Source organism: Schistocerca cancellata, chromosome 2, assembly GCF_023864275.1.
Source record: "Schistocerca cancellata isolate TAMUIC-IGC-003103 chromosome 2, iqSchCanc2.1, whole genome shotgun sequence".
Lineage (NCBI taxonomy): Eukaryota > Metazoa > Arthropoda > Insecta > Orthoptera > Acrididae > Schistocerca > Schistocerca cancellata.
In genome coordinates this window covers 701,836,422-701,863,862 of record NC_064627.1, presented here as the reverse complement: position 1 = coordinate 701,863,862, position 27,441 = coordinate 701,836,422, and the positions used below count along the sequence as shown (strand labels likewise).

The window sequence follows — 27,441 nt, the reverse complement described above, 5'->3', positions numbered from 1 at the left end:
TTGATAAAGGTGACAGTTCTGTACTCTGTGAAGGACTTTTAACCTTTTTCAAATGACCTCAAAATTATGCAGGATGAATACCTAGTGTAAGTACGGAATATGCCTCCTTTTTATACATAATGATGTGTCTTGTATTTGCAGAGTGCCATACTTCTACTAATTTGATTTCAGAAGAACAATCACTTAACAATCTTTTTCAGTTCCTGAATCATTCTTTTTTTTTTTTTCTTTCAAATAATAGCATTAATGTGTGTACAGTGTGGTGGAACTTATAGTTTGTTAATCAAATATGTGAACATCTTCCTTGCTATGAAAGTAAAATTCAGACATACATATCACATAGATGCTTAAATATCTCATAAAAATGAATTTTTGGGATCTCCAGCAATAGACCAAAACCTGCTTCATTATATGGACTTGAAGCAGTAAACAAATTGACAGCACAGCACTACAGTAACAGTGTAATAGGCAGTACACTGCTGTAGTGCATACACATTATTAGTACTGCTATTATTAGTGGCAGTGCTTAGACACATTAACAGCCTGAAGTCTTCTAATTTTTACCATTTCAGAAATAATGACCCATCAGTCGATATACAAACAGTTAATATAGCGCACACGTTTTAAGTTGTTTGATTTCAATGGAAGTGCAGGTTGTGGGTGAAGCAAATGTCACTAGGGAGAAAAGCGGTGCAGAGGAAGCGTATCTTGCAACAAGTCTCTTGATGAAGGTGAATCTCCATAAAGGTGAATAGTTAGCTTTCTTTCCTGATGAAAAGTTGTAGGTAGCATCTGCAATGCATTTATAATTGCTTCTTCATTATATAAAAATATTGTTAGAAATAAGCAGTACCAAATCCCTCATTGACTCATCAGTTCATGGCATAATAAAAAACTTGCAAAAACTAAATATCATTATCTTACATCATTCTAAAAAAAAAATCAGAGAAAATTCCTTTTCATTGTAATCTTTACTGATGTTAACAATTGGGGATAGAAAGGGATGGGTAGTAGCTAATGTGTAATTAAACTCTGAGGTAATGCTGATAATGGTTGGGGAAGAGAGGCTACTTGCTGATATCTGATTGCACTCTTGGGAAATGGTCTCAGAAAAGTTGGGATCTAATGATTTAATGTAAATGCCAAAGCTACAACAAGCTTATTAGAGCTTCATCACAGTTGATCAGATGCTTACAGAAGAGATGGCATCAGGGGAAAGATTCAGTATGAATTGTCAACTTTGACTGATGATATAATGTTAATGACTGCTGTGACATCACCTTCTAGTGCATATATTCAGTCTTGTTGTTAGTGGATGAAGCCAAAGAACTTGGTTATGCTGACAGATTGATTTGTAGTTTTACCTGAGGCCAGGTTAGGTTGGTAGGTGACTAGTGGAGAATTGAAATGATAATTAAATGGACACCCTAGCTGCAAACAGGCGTTGATATACTTCATTGGGGACATGTTGAAAATGTGTGCCCCGACCGGGACTCGAACCCGGGATCTCCTGCTTACATGGCAGACGCTCTATCCATCTGAGCCACCGCACACATTTTCAGCATGTCCCCAATGAAGTATATCAACGCCTGTTTGCAGCTAGGGTGTCCATTTAATTATCATTTCATTTCTAGCAAAGCTGCATGGTCATTGACGGTAACTGTTCTTTCGGGAACAGATACTACCGTCATATATAGTGGAGAATTGGCAAAACCAATAAATGTGAAAAGAAAGCTGGTTATGGTGACAAACTGACTTGTAGCTTAGCCCATTTGAAAAAATTGCCACGACATTTGTTGCATATTTCCCGAAGTCACTTTTCAGAGCTGATGACTTGTATCAAATATTCCTCTTTACCCAAAAGGGCAATAACTTGTGGTTTAGTGAACAATACAGGATATTCTTTCAAGCTTGACATCATATATATTGCAGATGGTGCTTTAATGTTTTTGTTTGTTTCAGTTCTACTTTTCTTTCATGTGTTTGTTTACAACTCATTTTGTTCTTGTGGGTGATGGCTTGGATCATGTTGTTTAATCATGGAGGAGGATGAAGTTGTCTGTCATACTGTATTCTAGACCTAAGATGGCGACTGCATTAAAGATCATGATACTGTACAGTCCTGAACTGTAGCATAACCTAAGGTGATGATTAGGTTGGACAGTTGTAGCTTCCTTGCAGGTCGTAGAAGCCAAAGAAGTATGTGCCTTGATAAAAATCTTTCCCATTTTTTTACAGTCTGATCTGCTGGATAGGTTGGGGGCTTGTATGTCCATCATGTTAATCATGTCTTTGATCAGTTGACATGATAACTTATTGTTTAATAATGCTTAGTAAATTTCTTACAATGTCTGTAATTTTATTTTGCTGCAGCTCATAATTGCGATGTATTCCTTGATATTTCAAAGAGATTGCTGTAGATTCAACAGTGCTCTTCTGCAGGCAGTATTTTGGAAATGTTGATACACTTCTTGATTTGATTTGCTGAATATCCATAAATACTTTAAATTGTATTATGCTTGTATTGGAACAATGCTTTTGTTTGTCATTAGGAATTATAAAATATTTGTACATTGTTAACTCTAAGTCATCTGCAGACTTCATGAGGTTTGAGTTATTTTGACACATATTAACTGGTGGCCTTCTTATTTCAATATGCTCCTAAAATCTAAGTTGTTTTATGAGTGACACATCATTTGTTCCTCATTTTTCATTGTAGTTATTTGAAACATAAGCGATGATATTGTATTTCATTTCCTGTGCTCATTTTGAAAAATGTGGCAACTGTTTTACAGAAAAATCTGGGCTGTACAGTCTTGATTTTACTGTTACGATGTCTGCATATAGTTATAATGAAAATTGAGTTTTGTAAATTTAGATAACAAAAATGGACACTATGGGTCACAAATTTTTTTGAACTCCTTTTGCTGCCCACATGAACAGCAAAGGAAAAAATCAATAATGTAGCGATAAGTTGAAGGAAATCAAATAGCAGTGTATTGTGCTTTGTATTTTGAGCTCATTTTAGTTCCTGTGACTTGCAAAGAATATTGCTGGTTGATCTTGCATGCATTTACTCCTTGTTGTCCAGAGAGTATTCTGTAGGATATTCAGCTACAGTCTCCATTCTAGAGAAATGAGTTGCGAGGATATATAATGTAGATGACAAAACATCTTGCAAAAACTTTATCAAAGACCTTAGAATGCTTTGCTTACTTTGCAATACATTTACTCTTCAGTAGTGTTAACAACCACAAACAGAAATCATTTCCAAATGAAACACATTTCCTTCCACAATTAACAACAAAGAAGTCATATTAGTGTACTTCTCCATGTCAGATGATCAGGATGAAAGTATTTATTCGAGTGCAAAGGTACACCCAGTTGCTTACAGAAGTAAAGCAAAAAACTGGAAATCTGAGAAAACCATACAGCAAATCAAAAAGGGATTACCGAAAGTGTGATTCCATCCATCTCATTTGATCTGTGACATCATCAATGTGGCAGACAGCCCTATTTCAAGCATATATAATATGGTGATTATGATGCCACTCATTACACCCATGAAAAACCATAAATAATGTGAATTATTTAAATTTAGAAATAAAATGAAACTAATGGGATTGCTGCTGGAAGTAGGGGGTCTTGAGTAGGTAAAAACTAAATATATGACAATGAGAATAATGATACAATTCCAAAACAAATATTAACCCAAAAATTAAACACACAAAATTCACAACTTTGAACACAACCAACTTATGCAAAAGCAAAAAACCATCGGTATCGTAAATTTTAGTTGACCTGTTATTTTTGTGTTCTTCAATCCAGAGACTGGTTTGATGCATCTGTCCACGCTACTCTCTGCTGTGTAAGCTTCATCTCTGAGTAACTATTGCAATCTACATCCTTCTGATTCTGCTTAGTGTATTCATCTCTCGGTCTCTCTCTACGATTTTTACTCTCCACGCTTCCCACCAGTACTAAATTGGTGATCTCTTGATGCTTCAGAATGCGTCCTACCAACCGATCTTTTCTTCTAGTCAAGTTGCGCCACAAATTCCTCTTCTCTCCAGTTCTGTTCAGTACCTCCTCATTAGTTATGTAATATACCTATCTAATCTTCTGATTTCTTCTGTAGCACCAGATTTATTCCTGTCTAAACTGTATATCATCCCTGTTTCACTTCCATTCATGGCTACATTACATACAAATACTTCCAGAAAAGACTTCCCGACACTTAAATCTATCATACAAATACTTCCAGGAAAGACTTCCCGACACTTAAATCTATACTCAATGTTAACAAATTTCTCTTCTTCTGAAACACTTTTCTTCCCATAGCGAGTCTACATTTTATATCCTCTTTACTTTGACAATCATCGGTTATTTTGCTCCATAAATAGCAAAACTCATCTACTACTTTAAGTGTCTCATTTCCTCATGTAATTCCCTCAGCATCACCTAATTTGATTTGACTACATTCCATTATCATTGTTCTGCTTTTGTTGACATTCATCTTATATCCTCCTCTCAAGATACTGTCCATTCGATTCAACTGCTCTTCCGTGTACTTGGCTGTCTCTGACAGAATTACAGTGCCGTTAGCAAACCTAAGAAGTTTTTATTGCTTCTCCATGGACTTTTAATTCCTACTCCAGATTTTTGTTTTGTTTCCTTTACTGCTTGCTCATTATACAAATTGAATAACATCAGGGCTAGGCTACGACCCTGTCTCACTTCCCAACCACTGCTTCCCTTTCATGCCCCTCGACTCTTATAACTGCCATCTGGTTTCTGTAGAAATTGTAAATAGCTTTTCACTCCCTGTATTTGACCCCTGCCACCTTCAGTATTCTGGTCCCTTCAATCCCACAAACCAACCAACCCCTGCCACCTTCAGTATTTGAAAGAGAGTATTCCTGTCAACATAGTCAAAAGCTTTCTCTAAGTCAACAAATGTTTGAAACATAGGTTTGCCTTTCCTTTATCTATCTTCTAAGATAATTTTTAGGGTTTCCATTCGTCTGTAAAGAATTCATGTTAGTATTTCGCATCCATGACTTATTAGACTCATGGTTTGCTAATTTTCACACCTGTCAACACCTGCTTTCTTTGGGATTGGAGTTACTATATTCTTCTTGAAGTTTGTGGGTATTTCACCTGTCTCATACAACTTGCTCACTAGATGGTAGAGTTTTGTCATGGTTGGCTTTCTCAAGGCTATCAGTAGTTCTAACGGACTGTTGTCTACTCCAGGGTCCTTGTTCCAACTTAGGTCTTTCAGTGCTCTGTCAAATTCTGCACACAGTATCATATCTCCTGTTTCATCTTCATGTACGTCCTCTTCCATTTTCATAATCTTGCCCTCAAGTACACTGCTTTTGTACAGAACCTCTATATACTCCTTTCATCTTTCTGCTTTCCCCTCGGAGCTGAGCTCTTGATATTCATACAGGTGGTTCTCTTTTCTCCAAAGTCTTCTGTAATTTTCCTGTAGGCAGTATCTGTCTTACCCCTGGGGATATCTACCTCTACGTCCTTACATTTGTCCTCTAGCCATACCTGCTTAGCCATTTTGCACTTCCTGTCGATCTCATGTTTGAGATGTTTGTATTCCTTTTTGCTTGCGTCTTTACCGCATTTTTACATTTTACCTTTCATCAATTAAATTCTGTATCTCTTCTGTTATCCAAGGATTTTTACTAGCCCTTGTCTTCTTACCTACTTGATCCTCTGCTGCCTTCACTTTTTCATCCCTCAGAGGTACCCATTCTTCTTCTACTGTATTTCTTTCCCCCATTCCTGTCAATTGTTCCCTTATGCTCTCCCTGAAACACTCTCCAACCTCTGGTTCTGTCAGTTTATCCAGGTCCCATCTCCTTAAATTCCCACTTTTTTGCAGTTCCTTCAGTTTTAATCTACAGTTCATAACCAATACATTGTTGTCAGAGTCCATGTCTGCCCCTGGAAATGTCTTACAATTTAAAACCTGGTTCCTAAATATCTGTCGTACCATTATATAATCTGTCTGAAAGCTTCCAGTGTCTCCACACGTCTTCCATGTATACAAGTTTCTTTCATGATTCTTAAACCAAGTATTAGCTACAATTAAGTTATGCTCTGTGCAAAATTCTTTCATTCCTTACCCCCATTCCATGTTCACCTACTACTTTTTCTTCTCTCCTTTTCCTGCTCTCGAATTCCAGTCCTCTATAACTATTAAATTTTCATCTCCCTTTACTATCTCAATAATTTCTTTTATCTCACTATACATTTCTTCAATTTCTTCATCTGTGGAGCTAGTTGGCTTATAACCTTGCACTACTGTGGCAGGCATGGGCTTTGTGTCTATCTTGGCTACAGTAACATGTTCACTATGCTGTTCATAGTAGCTTATCTTATTCTTATTTTTTAAATTCATTATTAAAGCTACTCGTGCATTACCCCTATTTGATTTTGTATTTATAACCGTGTATTCACTTGACCGGAAGACCTATTCCTCCTGCAACTTCACTAATTCCCACTATATCTAACTTTAACGTATCCATTTCCATTTTTAAATTTTCTTGACCTGTATAGCTCAAACCAAGCCCTTGAAACCAGGAACCCCCACACAACTTCAAAACACGGCGTTGCAAATTTCGCCTGACCTATATAGCTCAAATGAAGTTATTGATACCATGAACTCCCACAAAACTCCAAATCTCCATACCACAAATTTCACTTGACCTATATGGCAACTAAAACAAAACCCTCAGTACCAGAAACCAACACACTTCAATCTTTAGTCTGTTATCTAAGCCTTCACTTAATCTGTCTTACCTAAATTGAAGTCCACAGTAGAGCAAACCAAAACTCACATAGTAATATCAAAAAGATAACCCAACCACTGTCACAAGAATCTAGGCTGGCGAATAACGCACCGGAGTGCATGCCCTCTCTCTCTCTCTCTCTCTCTCTCTCTCTCTCTCTCTCTCTCTCTAGCAATCAGTCCAAGTAACTGTAGAAACTTGATCATGAAATCACATCTTTGCCCATTGCAGCAGTCCATGTTCTACTCATAAATTTCTCTGTCATATCCATTACTGACAAAAAGAGAAAAACTTGCTTAAATTTCTATATTTCTAACCATAAGAAACACACAGCACTAATAATATCAGACACAATCCAATTCAAAACACTGCACCAATATGGCATCACACAACACAGTTACATCATGGGTCAGAGCAGTTGGGTGGAATCGCAACAGTTCATTAATGCAGTAAAAGCATAAGTTACTAAAGATTGTTTCTAAATCCAGAATTGATAAACTGAGAATTGTAAATCCTTGTTTGTAATGTGCTAGGTAATAATACTTTTGTAAACAGATCTAATTATTGCAGTATTTAGGTTACTGTTATCCTCTGACCTTCATCATGATTGTGCTTATGAATATAAGGAGAAACTAGTACTAAGATGTTTAGTTAAATAGCATAGTTATAAAAAAAGTTTCTCTGATTTATAGGATACATTTGAAACACATTTATGTGCAAGTAGAATAACACAAATTACCAGTAATAAAGTAATAAGAGTTAATTGTTAATATTTCTTTCCAAAGCAATTTTATTCCACAATGCTGAACATTTTCTTTGATGAGGAGATTCACACCATTTGAAATAGGCCTATCTGATGTAATATAAGCGAAGGAGGGATAGAATTAGACACATCTTCCTAACTGCATGTAGTGCCTCTGTTGTCAGTGACAGCTTGTCATACCAAAGATTCCTCAATACACAAGCAGCACCATGCAACTATGCTGATCCATAACTACTCAGGAACTGCCCACAGCTTGAGAATAGTGGTTGAAACATTATGCTGCATAACTGTCAGCATTCAAGAAGTGACCAGGATATTGTGGTTAAAGGTCTTCATTTGATTGGCAAATGTTCTGATGTTTCTGTACTATTCACTGAACAACTCTAATGCAATTTGGAAATGGGGTTGTTCACAGTCTTGCTGAAAGTACAGCTCTTCAAAAGGGTTCTTAAGGTTTAAGGAAATGTTCAAGCCATTCCTCACAGAGTCCCTATATCACTGACCTATGAGGGACAATAGCATACACCAGTTTTGCAATTTCACCCTCTATAACTGCTGAATGTATGTGTAATGATTGGCGTTAACTAGACTTCATATAAAGTTTTGGGCCCCCTACATGTCTATGAACATATACGGGCTTAGATTCATGGGGAGCATAGAATGAATACTTAAATCTTACAAAACTAATGAAATAATTTTGTCTGTGGAATAAAAACGACATAAAGTGCATGCCTGTGAAAACAAAATCTGCTGTTGGGTAACATGATTGAATCATCTTCAGCATGCTGCCCACGAGGTGGTTAAGATATTGCTACTTGAGCCTGTCTCACTTTTTGAGGTGTTCTCATGTGGGAGTATCGTTCCTGTGACAAAACGTGACAAGTTTCACCAGCTGGCCCCAATCATTTTTAGGGGGATTCATGTTGGTATTTACTACAGGCCATTTCATTTGGTTGATTCATGCCTCCTTGAGGAAAATGTTTGTAGGATGAACACAGTTTACTTACATATTATCATTTCGAAATACAATCTGATTGGTGAAATGTTGATTGTAAAGCTACGCAGTAGATTGGAGGATCCTGTCTCAATACCATACAGCCCCAAATTAGGTTTGACAGAAGAGGTGCCCCTCATTTGTCCACAGTACTAGCCAAAAACACAAGTAACTCACCTCGCTGCTAGACTGTGGGACTGCACACCTGAGACGTGTGTTGGTACCTGGTTGCTTCCACACTCTGCTGTCTCTGTCATCACATATCGGCAAAATCTGTAATTGTCACAATACCATTGATCCAGTTTCTGTTCCAGGTGTTCTGTGGTACACTTTCTTTGAACACATTTGTGCTAGGGGATTTGGGCTGTTGTTTGTAATGGATGCCTAGAGGTCAGTTGGTCATGTGGGGACTGTTGAATCTGTCTCAGCTGACGTAGCCCTCTCAGTTGTCTCCAAAATAGGTAGTTCCATTACATTTTCCTGGGGGTACAAACAAGCCACAATTTGTAAGTACCAGTCATCAGCTGATGTCGTCCACAGGCATCAACTGTGAGACAGAGCTTCAGTGTTTTGAGGCTCGCTATTGTAGTAGAATATTCAGATTTTGTCGTGGTGGTGTATGCCAGTTTGGCATACAATTCACTGTACTGATAACCCTTCTTGCAGTGAAATGACAATATTCGCATCCTATAACCCTTTAATAGCTCCCCGATGCATGTTGACAGACAGCATAGTACACAAGTCGTACCATCCTATTCATGACTGGAAACACAGTGCACTGAACTGAATTGAACTGAGAATGCAGGTTCACTCCTGCTAGCTTTACATAGGTTGTTGTATGTAAAGATTTTCTGTAGTCAGAAGAGTACTGAGAAAGAGGTTTTTGAAGTTCAAACTGTGTAAGTCATGAGGGTGGCTTGAAACACTGACCGTCTCTGTTGTGTTGGCAAGAGACAGCGTTTATTTTGTGCACTTTTTTTTGTGCATGTGTATTTGTCCATTGGCACACACAATCAGTCTGTACATCTCTCTTGAATTCAAGGGAGTATTTGTGTTTGGTAGAAGTAAAAGTCACTTTCATTTCTGCTTAAAAGATTCAGATCACACAGTTCAAACCTAGCGAAAATAGGAATTTCATGACTAAAGCTCAAACACATAACGAATTATACTTTAAGAAAATGTGTACTTAATAAGATGATTAAAAAAACAAAGAATAAGAATACAATTCGGGGAATGCTGTGAAAGAAGACATTATTACATTTTAATACAGAAGACAAAGTAAGAAAACCAATATATAAAATTAGAAAGCTATGATTTTGTGTGTGAAGCCTACAGCTGTTTCCGCAACATCCAGGGGAATTATCTATCAGAAAACTAAGAAGTTCTTTTCCTTCATATAAGTCAATGACTGGTCCTAAACCTTCCACCAAATCAGTCTGTTGCTGAAACTGAATTGATATTAAGAATTTAAATAAACATTCACATATGTGTGTCCCTCTACTGTACCACCAGCTGGCCGACGCATGCGCGCCTACACACACACACACACACACACACACACACACACACACACACACACACACAAAAAAAAGGTGGCACATAATTAAACCTTCTCAACATTAAAAAACAAGATTGCTTAAAGTAAACAAGACACCAGACCCTGATGGAATTCCCATTATATTTTACATTGAATATACTTCAGAATTACCTCTTCTCTACCTCATATAAATTGAAAAGCTATTGCGTAGTGAACCAATCTGTCTGACTAGAAGAAGTGCAAGACTGTCCTGTTTATAAAATGGGTAAAAGATTGGATGCACAGGCCTTCAACCCAATATCTACAACAATAATGGAAATTCGTGGATGGAGCAATATGTAAAATAAGGGAAAGTCAACACATGAACTATAGTGGATTGATGTGTGGAGCACAGAAACAAAAACAGCATTGACATCAGCTTTTGAACACTACCTCTTTTTCCACTTTCCTGTGACATGTTTCTGTACTCCATGCATCAATCTGCTATAGATGAGTGGTTGCCTTTTCCCATATTTTATGTATCAAACCAATATCTATTGTGTCTGTCTGCAGGGTGCCGGAGCACATTCTTAGCTCAAAAATAGTAATATTTCCCAAGGAAAAGAAGTTTCTCTCAAAGAATTAGATTAGGTTCATTGCCATTGTGTGAAATGTGGCCTACTTTCTCCACTTAAGATATATTACAAACTTTAGATGCAGGAGAACACAGGATCATATCTTCCTCAATTTCCAGAGGCATTCAACACAGTGCCATTTTGTTGATTGAAAACAAATACGAAAGCAGAGCATGTACGCAAGTATGTAAAGAATGTTTTGACTAATAGGAGCTAGTTAATTATGTTTATTTAAAATTTTCAACAAAAATTGGAATACTATTTTGAGTATTGGAAGAAAGAGAATACTGCTTTATTCATCTCATAACATACACCTCTGAACAATCAGATTGTGGTACAGGAGATGTCAAAAATTAACAACATATATCTCTTAGGTAAAATTATAGTTGCAGAGGTGGAGCAGTATTCCATAGTTAATATTTTTCTGAGAATAAAGTCATGTTTATGTAATAGTGCCAATGCTCACTGACATCTTGCTGAAATTATTAGTGTGTGCACCACGAATTCTTCCACAGTGTAGTAATGTTCGGTATCATTATATCATAGCACTTATTTTCCAAGAGACTTAGCTTCTTGTACCCAGTGTTTCTATCTATTAGCTTATTGAAGATTCTCATTCTCACATATTGGGGAGTTTGAGTATATAATTTTGGTTAATTAACAGTAAGTATAAAATTATCTTTATTCCATACGTTGTATGAATGATTAAAATGATTTCCCATAAGTAATTTTGGTTTGCTGACTTAAACTATTATTGCCTCACAGAGGTAAAGGGAGGGAACTGTTGAAAGTTCCACGGTTGTAAATCATTGGTGAATTCTAATTGTTCACAGTATACGTAAACAATCGAGCAGATGATTATCTGCAGTCTGTTTGTCCATTGATAAAGCCGTTGCAGCAAGAAAGTATTGTCATTGGGTGATGATAAGAAAATGAAGAATAATATAGAAAATATTTCACTTGATATGCTGAATGATAGTTGTCTTTAAATGTGGGTAAATGTAATATAATGTTCCTGACAGAAGATAGAATGCAATAGGGTTTGACCTTGCTGTCTTTCTCAGTGAATTGAACTAGTATAAAGCTCTCGTGTTTCCAGTCAAGCTATTTCAGTGAACTCATTTGGCTGGAAACCTAAGAGCTTTGTATCAGTAGGATTCAGTTACAAGATCAGTAGTAAACTTGTTGAAAAATGTAAGATAATACTACAAAATTATGACAGTGGATGACAGCAAGAAATCAGTAGCAGGAAAAGTCAAAACATTGCATGCACTACACTAGTGCATCAGAGTCAAGAATATGAGAATTCTTACGAAGTGGGATGACAGTGTAGGCTACATTAAATGAATCCTGAGATATATGGCACAGATTGTGACAAGTCAGTAGTGTCCGTTCAAATTAAGTAGAGGTGTATAGGGAACTGAAATGCGAAAATTTCGAAGAAAAGTGATGATGTTCTCACATAGTGTTGTTGGATAAATTTAAAGAACTAGTATCAGAAAAGACAAAAACAATTGTACTGTTGCCATCATATAATTTCACATATGGATCTTGAGAATGAGATAAGTGAGATCAGGGTACATACTGTGGCATATACAGTTGGAAATAGAATAGGACTGTCCCTCACATTCGGGTGAAGTACTCCCTGCTGTACACTGTACAGTTGCTTAATGTGAAATAGACCTATGTGATCCTTGCTAATGATGTGCAGTTTGCAGATATGCTTTTTTGCAAAAAGGTTTCTTTCATGTAATGAATAAATGTTGTAGGTGGTGTAACTGTTCATATGTTGTTTCCTCCGGTGTTGGTTTAGTGGATGAAGTACTCTTACATATCTATTTCTTTCAGTCATCTATTTGATGGTCACTGTCCCCCTCTTTTGAAGGACATCATCTTCACGCCAGTGACTGTTACAAGATTTAATTACACTGTTGCAGTTTTGGCCTTAGGCCATTGTCTAGTGCTTTTGTTTTATGATATTTGAATACGTGTGCTCACACTGTGTAACAAAGTCATGAATGTATTTAACAGTATTGATGACGACCAGCTTACATTACGTTGACATGGCTTAAAGCCATAATATCAGCACTTGATAGTGGCCTGAGGCCGAAATTACAATAGTGTAATATAAACTTAATAACAGTCACTGGTGTGAAGATGATGTCCCTCAAAAAGATTTTTATGACTGTGAATCCCAGCTACAACATGTTAATTCACTGTCCCCTATCATCCACTGATTGTTGGTGGTGGCAGTGTAAGTTTCCCTGGTCATGGTGATTTTTCATGAGATAGCTGTAGTAGATCATTGTCATGAGTACACATGGAAAGTTAAGTTCCTGTAGCGTTTTGACTGTGTAACTTTCAATCTGTGTGGCTCTGATATGTGATTACATCAAATGCCCAACTGTCACCCAGCTGGCAAATTTCTCTGGCAACACTAGGATTATGTGCCAAATAGAGCAGTTTTATTTGTCATTGCAAGTGAAATGCTCCTGTCTGCCATAGAGCTGTCTTTAATTCGGCCAATAATCAGTATGCGTCTTTTGGGTGTTAGTTGAAACTCAAGGTCAGTGCCTTGATTTTACCATCTTCAATAAATACCTATATATGAAAGTGCTGGAGTTACAGAGAGATAAATTCAGTAATATTTCTACTGGTGTTGGTTATTGTAAACTGAACATCCTCATAACCAGTTTAACTTTTCTGACAAATTCAATTTACGTGAGGGTCATTTCACTTCAGAACATATAATAATTCAAGGATTTGTAACCCTGTATCTCAGATTTTCTCAAAACTTTGTATATTTGCTTATAATTATAACATAGGAACTTCTGCGCCCATAAGTCAGGTGTTTATGAAGCTTTTGATTTGGAATTTTTTTCAGAAGTTAAGTAAGGCATATAGTTAAGATAGTGAAGTAGTAAAGTTACGAAGAAAATGTTTAAAAAATATTAAGGTATGTCAATTTTCGATTTCAGAAAACTTGCGAGGATATGGAAAAAGGCTTATATTGCATTTCTCCATCCTGTTGGGAAGCTGATTTTGGTCATAAATAATCCCCTAGATTGTAAGCTTCATAATAAAATTAAAAAAAATTAATGGGTCTTTTGCTAATTGACACACACATCAGAAATCAAAATACTTTTTGTGAAGGAAAAGGGTTATTTTAAGTAAGTTCATCCACTCCATGTCTCACTGCTACAGGTACAAAGGTATCAAATTAGCATGGTTAAGTATAACTCATTCTAAGCAGGCAAATTAACTGTAAGTGTGAAAATTTATTTGCTTTCCTGTCACTAATTCAGTAATTTTTTAAAGAATATAATATACAGGGTGAGTCACTAACTATTGCCACCTAGAATAACTCCGGAAGTATGATAGTAGCTGAAAAGTTTGTGGGACAAATGTTGCTTGGGACATCGGGGGCCATAATATGACGTTGATGTTTTGTTGCTAAGTGGGATCACATCAGAGGTATGAAGGTCAACTGTATTTTTTAAAATGGGATGCCATAGTTTGGTACCTATTTTCTGATAGTGGCTATCGAGACGAATCCAATGATGTGTGTAACAGTAAGGTCTTTGAAGGCCAATGAAGGTCACAAAGGTGGCATGAACGTCCATTTACAGAAGGTGTTCAAAGTGATGACCATTGGTATCAACGCAGTGCTGCAATCTTCTTATCATGGACTGAGTGGTATTCCTTATCATATTGGCACATATCGAAACACATGTTCTGACAATTCTCTCTTATATATCGTGCAAATAGTAAATATTTGCCGAATACGGCTTATCCATCTAACATGCCATTGACTGTTTCCCAGTACAACACTAATAGGAGTGGTAAGACTAGTATTGTTGAATCAGGCGAATGTGAATGATGTATTCCTTCAAAGAACAAGTTGATATGCCTCTCTTTTACAGAGAATGCCAATGAAATTCAGTGAGAACTAGAGACTTATACATTCACAGATATCCTCAATGTACTCACCCTACACATCGTACATTTAAATATGTGTATGATAAATTGAAAACAGTTGGATCTTTAATGCATCGGAAACATATCCGGCAAAGGAAAGTTACTAACGAGGAAACAGAAATTGGTACTCTTGCCACTATGGTTCGAGATCCTTGTTAGTTCGCGTCAAATCGCAAAGCAATCTGGCATGAGCTAGAGTCATGTTTGTGTTCTGCATTGCCATAAATATCATCCTTACCATATCAGCCTCCACCAAGAATTAACTGGTACGGATTGTATGCATCGCATTGAACTCTGTCGAAACTCTGTCGGTGGGCTCAACTTCAGATTCAGAGGGATGACACATTTATTAATTCGATTTTATTTACTGACAAGGCTACTTTCATGAACCACGGAAATGTTAATGTGCATAACATGCATTATTGGGCAACTGAAAATCCATGTTGACTGCGCCAAGTTGCACACCAATAACCGTGGTCAGTGAATGTATAGTATGGGATTCTGGAGGACAGAATTATAGGCTCCTATTTCATCAAAGGAAATCTGGTGGGAAGTACACCACATTCCTGCAAGAAACATTTGGTTATTGGAAGAAATACCTTTAGGAACAAGGAACAGAATGTGACATTAACACAATGGGTCTCCGGCACATTTTTCGCTGATGGCTAGAAAAGAATTGCAGAGACAATTCCCAAATCGTTGGATTGGACATGGAGGAGATGTCGTGACTGGCTCGTTCACCAGGCTTGATGCGTTTGGATTTTTTTCTTGTGGGGATTCATAAAAGACATTGTTTTTAAAGACGTTCCAACTGCACCTGAAGATATGTGAGAGAGAATTGTCAGAGCATGTGCTTCGCTAAGTGCTGATGTGATAAGGAATACTACCCAATCCATGATAAGAAGATTGCAGCACTGCATTGATACCAATGGTCATCACTTCGAACACCTTCTGTAAATGGGCATTCATGCCACCTTTGTGACCTTCATTGGCCTTCTTCAAAGACCTTACTGTTACACACATCATTGGATTCGTCTCGATAGCCACTATCAGAAAATAAGTACCAAACTATAGCATCCCTTAAAAAAAAACTTCATATCTCTGATGCAACCCCACCTAGCAACAAAAAGCCAATGTCATATTATGGCCCCCGTTGTCCCATGCAACATTTGTTCCACAAACGTTTCAGCTCCTATCATACTTTTGGAATTATTCTTGGTGGCAACTCACCCTGTATATTATTTGTGTGTTCAGCCAATCACCTGCTCCAGTGATAAAAAGTGTTCTTAAACAGCAGTAGCTTGTTTGAAACCTTTATAGGCTTGAAAACAATGCAACAATAGTTGGAATTCATTGTTGAGAATAACTGGCATGCACAAGTTGTTTGGCGTGAGTTGCTCTTTGTATTTCTGAGAGACAGGTCATATATGTTTGTGGTGTGGCCCTATCATTCCACTTGCGTAAAGTATGTTTTAAGTGAATTAGTGCTCAGTTAATTGCAGAGGAAAATGTAAATTCATGCACTGTCGGGAAATTACTAAAAACACCATGTCATTTAACAACCTGTACCTTAGTAAAAACTCTACATAAAAAAAAGAGCTGAGTGAAGACCCAACGAGATTTGATATTGCTGCGATCCAGTTATAAGATTTCCATGAGATAAAGAAAGTACTAGTTTATGTGGATATCACAGATACTATTACTTAAAAGCTTTTGAAAATCATTAAAGAACTTGGTGTGATCCTTTCAAAAAACACAAACGAACAATTAAAAAAAACCTTTGAGGCCAGTTTGCTTGTCTTTGTCTAAAACATTAAGTGCTAAAAGAATCTATGTAAAACCAGGCCAGAATCTGTGCACAACATGTTGTAAGATTTGTAAACAGAGAACTGATATCAGTGATAGTGATAGAAATCAAAGTGATGCAGATGACCTGGAGGTGACATTTCATGAATCAGTACTAAAATGTCAAAGTATTGATGCAAATAAAACTTTACATGATTTGGGGTGCTCTCCCTTAAACCTCCACTCCATTCCAAATCAGAGCAAGGCTTCATATGGCAAAAATAATCTAGAAAAAGTGAAACATGTTTTGGAAAGAAAAGTGTGCTGGGCATTAGATTGTAGTATTGAAGATTGTGGCCATAGAGAAGAAAAAAAATGTGATGATGAAATTGTTAAGAAATCCAAAGATTTTGATGTCATGATATTGTTAAAGAAAGGAAAAGTGGCTAGTGTAAAAGTACCTGAAAAAATTCAAATTTTAACTTATGTTCCACCCTTGTGGACAAAAGAGAATACGTCAGAATTCGATGTTAGTGAGTATGTGGTTCGACAAGCAAGGAAACTGAAAACAGAAATGGATATTTTATCAACTCCTAAACCAAAAAGGGGGAAGCTATTGCAGATGAAGTGGTAGAGATTGTAACCGAATTCTGCCAAAATGATGAATATACTCAAATGTTGCCAGGAGCAAAAGGCAGAGTTAGCATTCAAAAGAATGTGTATATACATAAAAGTCTCATCCTTTCCAACTTAAGAGAACTGTACTCTTTGTTTTAGATGGGAGAATCCAAACATTAACATTGGTCTTTCTAAATTTTGTTTGCTAAGACCAAAGTGCTGTATTTTATCTGGTGCTGCTAGCACTCATTCAGTGTGTGTGTGTGTGTGTGTGTGTGTGTGTGTGTGTGTGTGTGTGAGAGAGAGAGAGAGAGAGAGAGAGAGAGAGAGAGCGGGGGGGGGGGGGGGGGTTGGCGGGGGGGGGGGGGGGTGCCACCAAAATTTAAAACTGAAAACTGATTTCGGATGTGGAACACGTTGAAGAAACATACAGAGAACTTACAAATTTCTTGTATGTGGCTCTGAAAACTACAACTACAACTACAACTGCATGCTTAATCAATGTCATAATTGTCCCAGTGGTGACAAACTGTCAGAATTATTAAAACAGAAATTAGCTTACAAAGATGCTGATGATGAAATTGAATTCAGACAGTGGACACAGATCATCAGGCAGAATTGGTAAAGTAGTCTGCAACTGTTGGTGAATTCATGACTTGTTGGTAACAAATGACAGGCACTTAAACCACAGTCAAAATCATTGAAGAAATTTAAAGAAAATCAAACCCTGGAAAACTGTTAATGGACTTTGCAGAAAACTACAGTTTTGTAATTCAGAATGAAATTCAGAATTACCACTGGACAAGAAGCAGCTGTACAATCCATCTCGTGTGTGTGTGTGTGTGTGTGTGTGTGTGTGTGTGTGTGTGTGTGTGTGTTTATGTGGTAAATGAAGAAAGTAAATTGGTAATAGTTAACAACTGCTTTATAAGTGATGTGTGACATAATGTACGATTTGTAAATAAAACTAAACTCCGCCTGAACAAGCCACGAAGGCCCAACGATAGTGACCGGCCGCCATGTTGTCCTCGGCCCATAGGCGTCACACAAAAACTATTTTTCTATTGATGCTGAGCATTCTGTTTTTGCTACTAGCCACAGCAAATCTGTGTACGATGGTTTGGGAGGAACTATAAAATGTGTATTGAGAAGAGCTAGTCTTCAGCTAGCGGATGATGCACAAATAACTGCATCTGGTGTTTATGATTTCTGCAAAACTATTTTTTTTTCTTTACCTCTTAGAGAAAGTCAGTGTAGATTTCCTATGCAAGAACCTTGAGAAGAGAGGTTTGATAACTCGCACAATACCTGGTGCCAGGAATTTTCACCATTTAGATATTAGAAGAGTAACTTCTTCTGAAAAGCCCTCCTTGATTTTTTTCATTCATTGAAAATGCCCGACGATGGACATGCACTTGTCTTCAACAAAATTCTTTAGAGCAGCTGTATATGATGACATGTGGTACTCTGCCTTTGTCAGAAATGTCTGTGATGAAGGAGGAGATGTTGAACTACTTTTTCTCCACCCACCCGGACCAGCAGCGTCATTCTTTTGGCCTGAGAAGGAAGACTCTTGTTTGGTGCCTTTGGAAAACATTTTACCTGCTGTTGGTGTACGTAAATCAACACATTGGGCAGAATGTATTACTTTTATGAAAAAGATATGAAGTGAACAGTATATAATTTGTCACAGTGTATTAAAAATAGAGATGTTCTTAAGAAGTTTCATTGATAGTTGCAGACATCATCACTGCTGAACATGTACATTTTAATTTAGCGTTAGTGTGGCTAGAATAATTGTTGTTTAAAGATGCTAATTTGACATTATAAATAAAGCTAACCTGTGTAATGAAAATGTTTCAATTAAATTTATAACTTTTGGCTCTGTACTTTCATGAGGCAACCTTACTATAGGTTGTCAGTTAACATAATCTGATTTTAATGATCTTCCGAACAATGATGTGATATATGTTAAATGAACATGCAATATCTGTCAAAACTCAGGGCACTTCCACCTATTTTAAGTAATATCAGAGTCTCGATAAAAATAAATCTTGTATCAGCTATCAAAGTATTTTAGGTATTTAAAAATCTTTGTTTGGACCACAACAGCTTAAGTTGATGTTCTATATGCCCAAAGTCAAGAATAGTTTTTTTTTTTTTTTTCCATGAAGATTCATCCCTTCTGTGACATTTGTGGAAATAAGACTACACTGTTTTGAAAATAAGATACTTTCTGATATTATTATTATTTTTACTATTATGTCTGTGTGAAGTAGTGCCATCCAGATGACAAACTTAAGTTACGACATTTACGTTTGTAAAAAATCTCTGTTTTCCACCATCAAATTACATGAAGCATGTGGAGAAATTTGCAAAGTATTGTGAATTCAGATTTATTAGTGTGTCCATTCATAGAAAATCCATTAATAATTTTATTTTATTACAATGTGTACTGTCTTGGGAATTATTTAAGACCAATTCTAAGTTCCCGCCAGGTTGCAGAAATGTGATATAAGTATTTTTCGATGTGTCTGTACTTTTTCCCAAAATTGGAAAGTGACATGTTAAATTTTTTTGTATTGTTCTTTGTAACTTCACTGCTTAAATAGTTACATGTCTGTTAAGTATGTGCTTCTCTTAAATTACAAAAAGATTCCCAAATCAAGAGCTTCATAGCACCTGAGTTATGGGCATTTAAGAAGATAAGTACCATTTTGCATTGACACTCTTGCATAGCCCAGTTATCAGAATATCACTACATTTATATATATATATATATATAAAATTTAGTCTGAGAGCAAAAAGGTTTTGTGAAAGTTCTTGTTATAAGTATAAACAAATGTGCAGAGTTTCATGAAAATCTGAGGTGATGGGTGACATGACCTGTGTGATTTGATGTGGAATGACCCCTGAATCCTCAAAATTCTTTGCTGTAATCTTGATGCAGGCAGATCTCAGTGAACAGCATTTGGTCTCTCCCCCTCCCCCCTCTCTCTCCACCCCTCCCCCCTCTCCCTCCCTCCCTCCCACCTGCCCTCCCTCCTGTTAGAAATGTTTTATACCATCTCCACCTCCAGAAATATACTTCCATATATGGAACTCTTTCTTCACTGATGTTTAACTTCGTCAGGCTCTGCAATTCTCTGCACCAAATCTACTGCAGTTGTACTTAGTGCTGCTCATGGAACAGCTGTGTCTTTGTGCCTACATTCCCCACTGATTATGGAGCTGAAACAACTCAAGATATTAATCCATTATTATATTCATTGTTCCATAGACAGTGTCCCCCTACCCCGATACAGAATAATTTTGACCAAATGTTCATTTGTTCAGAGTACTGTTCTCAGAGGCCACATTTATTTGGCTTAAGTTACAGCATTGTTGAGTTGGCTCGTTTACTCAGTTAGGATTAGGCTGTTCTACTCAGCCTGTTCCACAAATGCAATATGCAGCAACTAAAACCATTCAGCATTATTCTCATATTGTACCACCCAACATATTACAACTTTATTGAGTTTAGTAAACTGAGTAAACTGTAATTGAAGAAAATGTTGTCATGGTATGCCCCATTGAGATATTGGTGGATTTATGCAGGAATGCTTCTAAGAATTGTAAAGTTTGGGAAAATAAAATGCTGTTGCAGCCCATAGTGCAAATGAAGAGACAAACTGCATGGAACTATCTTTAGTTAAATATAGAAGAGAATATTATTGCCCCAGAACTTAATGACTTCAAATTTCAGATCTGGATATGTTTATCGTGTAAACGGTTCCTGAAAGGAGTATTGGATATATTGAGAATGTCTGACTCTGCTTCTCCTGGCTACCATCAGTTAAGTGTCACAAGTATGTACCAGTCAATATATTAATAAATTAAGTTCACACGAAGAATGTGCTGTTATTTAGCATTTAAATGCTGTTAAGTTTCACACTTGGAAGGTCTTGATATTCTGGTTACTAATCCATTGTTAGTAATGTAATTCTGTATTTAACATACTGTAACTCAGATTTTCTATGTTCATTATTTCAGTTGAATGTGCTCATCTTCGTGGAAACAGTAGCTTCTTGAAACCTAATCCCTATGTAGAGCTCTCTGTCGATGAGAAGACTCCAAGAAAGACAGAAGTAGTGAGAAACACATATCAACCAAGGTGGAATGAAGAGTTCACAGTGTAAGTTCTAAAAAAATTCACTGAATCGTCTCCATGGTTTCTTGAAAACAGGTTGAGCTTTTTTTTAATTATTAAGAAGTAACGAACACATTGAAGGTATAAATTTTATCAAAATCTGATTACAGAAAAGGACTGAGTAAATTCATCAGTTGTGATGTGTATCATGTTGGATAAGTGGAAAATTGGCTGAAAGGAGGCTACTGTGGGATTTATTTACCTGAATGTTTTCAAAAGCTGTCAATAAGACTTCATGATAATAAAAAAAGGTGAAGCTGTTTTTCTTAAAAACTTGTGTGGGGATCACACCTTTTAAGTACAGGAATCATTGTTTTCAGGCATTGATATATTGTTCCCCTGAAATTGTCTGATGATCACAAATTTTAAAAAGTTCTGTGAAAATCAACAGTTATTGTTAACCTTAAAGAAGAACACTACACAGCATGCGACTGATATAGATATTAATTTCAAATATTTCCTCTGAGGCTGAGAAGGCTGGCACGTAGACTATTGCATGATAAACAAATAGCTGTTCATATTTTTGCAGATTCACATTCTTAAATTTGTGTTTAATGTGTTTGTGGTACACAGGTGAAGCTTCTGTTTGCTAATGTAGTCTTTGCAAAGAGTAAATTGTCACTGAGTCTTTCATAGTAATGAAATTAATTAACTGTCCATTGCTCTTACACATGCACAACAGATTCAGTTAACAGCAGTGTGATGACTTACATGTAATCTGCCTAATTTTTAAATAAAAATAATATTTCACATGCACATTTACATACCGGGGAGTTAAAGGAACACTAGTTAAACTGTCACACTTTCATCTTGAGACCATATTTGTTATACCACTTATTGCTCCATTTATGGAAGAAGGGCTGCTGTCCTAACTCAGCCTATTTCAGATGAAGACCATGTTAAAGTAATGCAGTCCATTTAAGACTGCCACTCTTCTTTCATAAATGAAGTAGGGTGTGGATATTGCAGAAATAGTCTGAAGTCATAACTGCAGACTTAGGTCCCTTTACCTGTCTGTCGTTGACTGATGCAGTAAAATCAGTTGCACCTGGCTATTGGCATTGCAGAATATTTCCAACCTCTACATGCTACTGCTCTCAACAGATTTCTGTCGGGCATGTATACGCAACTGAGTAGCTGTCACAGTAATCAACAACTGCACTAGTACAATATTTCCATATTTCGACCCAGTGGAAACACTCGATAATAAAAGTTGTCTACAAAGGTAGAGGAGACCCAGTGGACACAAACAAGTACAGAGGTGTAGCCCTAGAATATACTAAATTCAAGATGTTTTCAAAGATAATTACACAAAAAAACAAAGCCTGTGTGGACAGTCATCTCCCAGAACCACAATTGGGCTTCAGCTGTGGAAGATCAACACTTAGAGCAGTCAGGCTTCTTCTGATTAACTTTGACAAATCAATACAGAAGAAACAAATGTTCTACACAGTGTTCATAGACTTTACCAAAGCCTTTGACCTACTGGAAAGAGATCTCATAGTCCGAAAACTGGAAAACACAATGGGAGAAGATAGCATATGGGCAAGAATAAACAAGTCAATCCTCGAATACAACTTAATCACAATATCAGACAACCTCTCTTTTTCTAACCCCATTTTGCAATCGAACGGAGTCTTACAGGGTGATGCAATTAGCCCTTTGCTGTACATTCTTGCCACTGAAGTAGTACTGTGAATTGGAGAAAATGAAGATGATGTATACGTATATGCATATGCTGATGACATAGCCGTAGGATCAACAGATATGCCGAAGCTGCAGAAAATCATTGAGAAAATAGATAACTACACATAAACGTAACAAAGAACGAAATGGTGATTTTCAGAAAAGGAGGCAAAACATCCAAGAATGCGGAAATCAATATCAGAGGACAAAAAATAAAAATCCATCACACTTTAAATACCTAGGGGTGACATTGCAACCAACAGCCAAATGCTTCACAAAACATACAACAGAACGTGTGGCCCAAGCAATAATAGCAATACAGGACATCAGAAACATCTGTCTACTTCCCTAGAAACGGCCATGAAATTATTCAACACAAGATCTTGCCAATCCTGTCCTACGGGAGACAGAAAAAAATCTAGAAACACTAGTAAAGATAAAATTGACTTATCTAAAAAAGCACTAGGTCTCTCAAAGATAACAAGATCTAGACTAGTGTACTTGCTAGTGAGACAGACATTCCTGATTGAAGACATTAAACTTCAATATATGATGCCACATACCAAGACTTCCAGAAATCAACTGAAGATCATGGAGGATAAACAAGAAAAAGTATGGCCAGAGTTCTATGGCACCAAAGCAATGATGAACTGCTCACGGACAGCTGCAAACTTTGAACTGCGACATGTCATAACTAGATTATCTGTTAATGGCTTTCATCATCTAATTTGCAAAAACAAAAATTATCATGACCCAACCACAACATGTGTGTGTGTGTGTGTGTGTGTGTGTGTGTGTGTGTGTGTGAATTGTGTAATGAAGCCTGTGAACGATATCACATGGAACTGTGCATTAAAAGAGTGAAATCTATAAATGAATATGCAAAAATGTAAAATGTTAATCAAAGTAACTCTAGATGGATATTTGGCTGCAATTTTATTAAATAAATATTACCATATTTCTGCACTACACATTAATTTCAAAATACTGTTTTAATTAGAAGCAAAATCCTGTTTGGGGATTTTATAGTGTCACAAGGGGAGAAATTGTGACTAAATGGATGGGTGCAGTAATGTTGTTTGTGTGTAGTAACAGCAGTGGAGACAACATGCCATCAAAGCTGGTGCTAGAGACAAGCATTCATGAGAGATTGTTCTGAATGACGTGTCCAAGTATTACCGTGAGCATATATTTAGAGAACTGATTCCTGAGGGCAATGTTGTAGACCTGATAACAAACAGACCCAAACTTTTCAAATCATTTAACATCGAAGAGGGCATCAATTAATGTAGGGCTGTAAGAACACCAGCGACTATTGAGTGTTGCATGGAATGTTAAGAAAAGTAAGAAAATATTTTTGCTTTGCGAGAATAATGGGATACAAATTGCAGAGTATCTAATTGGTCAACATCAAATATTCATCTCTGAAGATGAAGATGTGGCACATAAATGGATAAATTTCAAAAGTTTTGTTCAATATACCCTTGTACAGTGTGTGGAGAGCAAAATTTGAAGTAAGGGAAAACACACCATGCTTCAGCAGCTGCATCAGAAAGTTGCTGTGAAAACAGAGAGTGCTTCATCAAAGATTTAAGTGATGTCACAATGAAGTTGACAAACAAAATCTGAACAAAGTCAAAATGAGTGTAAGTAGAGCTTCGCAAGAAGTGTTTGATGAGTTCAAATGGGTGAAAATTCCTAGAAGTTTTGCTCTTACATAAAGCCAGTAATATGATCAAAATCAGTCACTCAGTGATTATGCTGACATCAAAACAGATGATGACAGAGAGAAGGCTGAAATACTGAATTTGGTCTTCCAAAACTATTTAACCTAGGATGGTCATAATACTTTTTCTGAGTTCAATCATCACACGAAAGTTGGAATTCCAGGTATTGACATAAATGTTCATCAAATAGAAAATATACTAAAATTGCTCAGTAGTGGAAAGACATCTAGGCACTGTGAGACACTTGTGAGATTCTTCACAGATTATGTGCAAGAACTTGCTTACCTTATAGCAGTGGTCTATCATAGGGTGCTGGTGCAAGAAAGGGTCTTTAGTGACTGGAAGTAAAGGGGCAGGCCATACGAAGTATGGAACATATTTTATGCTCATATATTATGAAGTTTTTGGGGAACAAAATTTTCTTGTTCGAAAAGTTAACGTGGACTCTGCAATCATAAATCTCGCTCAGTTTGTTCATGAGGTCCAGAGTGCCATAAACAAAGGCAACCTGGTTAATGTTGTGTTCCTTAATTGCAGGAAGGCATGTGGTGGAATTTTGCAGTTTCGGTTAGTGAATAAAATATGAATTTACTGGGTATCAAATAAGATTTGTGATTGAATCTAGTACTTCCTTGCAGGCAGAATTCAATACATTGTTCTTAATGGATCAAAACTGATGGTTTTGAACACAATTTTAGGAGTATCCCAAAAAAGCTTGGTAGCAATACGAGAGAAGGTAAGTTGCTACTCACCACATAACGGAGATGCTGAGTCACGATAGGCACAGTAAAAAGATTCACACAAACATAGCTTTCGGCCATTAAGGCCTTTGTCAGCAGTAGACACACACACACACACACACACACACACACACACACACACACACACACGCACGCACGCACGCACGCAAGTGTAACTTGCACATACGTCTGCAGTCTCAGAGAGCTGAAACTACACTGCTGGCAGCAGCACCAGTGCATGATGGAAGTGGCGACTGGGTGGGGGTAAGGAGGAGGCTGGGGCGGGGAGGGGGAGGGATAGTATGGTGGGAGTGGCAGACAGTGAAGTGTTGCAATTTAGACGGAGGATAGGAGAGAAGGTGTGGAGGGGGGAGGGGGTAAGTAGTGGAAAGGAGAGAAATAGAAAGAAATTAAAAGTCTGGGTGTGGCAGTGAAATGATGGCTGTGTAGCGCTGGAATGTGAACAGGAAGGGGGCTGGATGGGTGAGGACAGTGACTAACGAAGGTTGAGGCAAGGAAGTACAGCGGTTGCAGCTTAGCTTGTACATCACATGACTGGTTTCACAGGTAGCCCTGACTTTGATGTGATAGGTAATGTTAGTGACAGGACAGGAGTAGGTGGTCGTAGGAGCATGTATGGGACACATCTTGCATCTAGCTTGGTAGGGCCTTTACAGTTCACAGTACACATAAATGATATAATGGATAATGTCAGAAGCTTAATGAGGTTGTTTGCAGACAGTACAGTTGTTGATTGGAAGATACCACTGCTAGAAGACAAGCAAATTGCAGAATGCTCTGCAGAGGATCATGAGTGGTGCCACGGACTGGCAGTTGACCCTGAACATAAGTAAATGTAATATATTGCATATAAATAGGCAAAAAAATCCACAACTATTTGATTACACTATTGGAGAGTAATTAATGGAAACAGTAAGAATATTAAAATATGCAAGTGTAACCAACTGGAGTGATTTAAAGTGGAATTACCGTGTAAAACAAATTGTAGCAAAAGCAGATGCCAGCCTGAGATTCATAATCTTAAGGAAATGTAATTCAGTTGTGAATGAAGTGACTTACAGAAACATTTATACGATTTATTCTTGGTTACTGCTCATCAAACTGAGGCCCTCACTAGGTTGGATTAATATAAGATATAGAAAAGATCCAACAAAGAATGGAACATTTTGTCGTGGGTTTGATTAGTCAGTGCAAGAGTTAGCAGAGATGCTCGACAAACTCAAGTGGCAGTTGGTATGGGACAATTATTGTACATCACTGAAAGGGTTTCTATTGAAATTCCATGGGAATATATACTGGGAAGAGTTGGTCAGTGTATTACTTCCTCCCATACAAGTCTCGCAAAACAATTACAAGGAGAAAATGAAGGAAATTAGAACTCATTGGAGGTTTATTCCCTCATGAACCAGACATTGCTGGTGTCGGGTAACTTGCATACTGTTATGATACAGATAACTGTACTGTAGGTGCAACAACCATGAAGAGATATCTCTGGAGGCTAAAGAAGCATGTGGTTCCTGAATAATAGGGCAGCAGCCTTTTCAGCAGTTGCAAGGGCAGCAGTGTGGATGATTGACTGATCTGGCCTTGTACCATCAGCCAACATGGCCTTGCTTTGCTGACTGTGAATGGCTGAGAGCAAGGATAAACTGCAGCTGTTACTTTTTTCCGTGGGCATACCGTTCTTCGGCATGGTTAAATAATGATGGCATCGTCTTGGGTAAAATATTCCAGAGGTAAAATAGTTCCCTATTTGAATCTTTGGCTGGGAACTACTCAGGAGTCTGTGATCTGCGGTTGTGTGTGTGTGTGTGTGTGTGTGTGTGTGTGTGTGTGTGTGTGTGTTCTATCTCTGATGAAGGCCTTGTTGGGCAAAAGCTCATTTTCTGACAGTCTTTTTGACGTGCCTGTGTGCGACTCAGCATTTCCACAATATGGTGAGTAGCGACTATCCTTTTCATAATATTTTTACATTCC

The 27,441-nt window shown here is 37.3% G+C and overlaps 1 protein-coding gene across 1 annotated transcript in view; it reads left to right on the top strand.

The window, feature by feature from the left end:
• Positions 1-27,441, top strand: part of LOC126162481 (E3 ubiquitin-protein ligase Su(dx)) — a 117,529-nt gene that overhangs the window by 5,729 nt on the left and 84,359 nt on the right. The window contains exons 2-3 of the mRNA XM_049919024.1: positions 20,847-20,949; positions 21,134-21,275. Of these exons, the coding sequence (XP_049774981.1) occupies positions 20,904-20,949; positions 21,134-21,275 (188 nt within the window). The 5' untranslated portion in view covers positions 20,847-20,903. The remainder of the gene's footprint in view (positions 1-20,846; positions 20,950-21,133; positions 21,276-27,441) is intronic.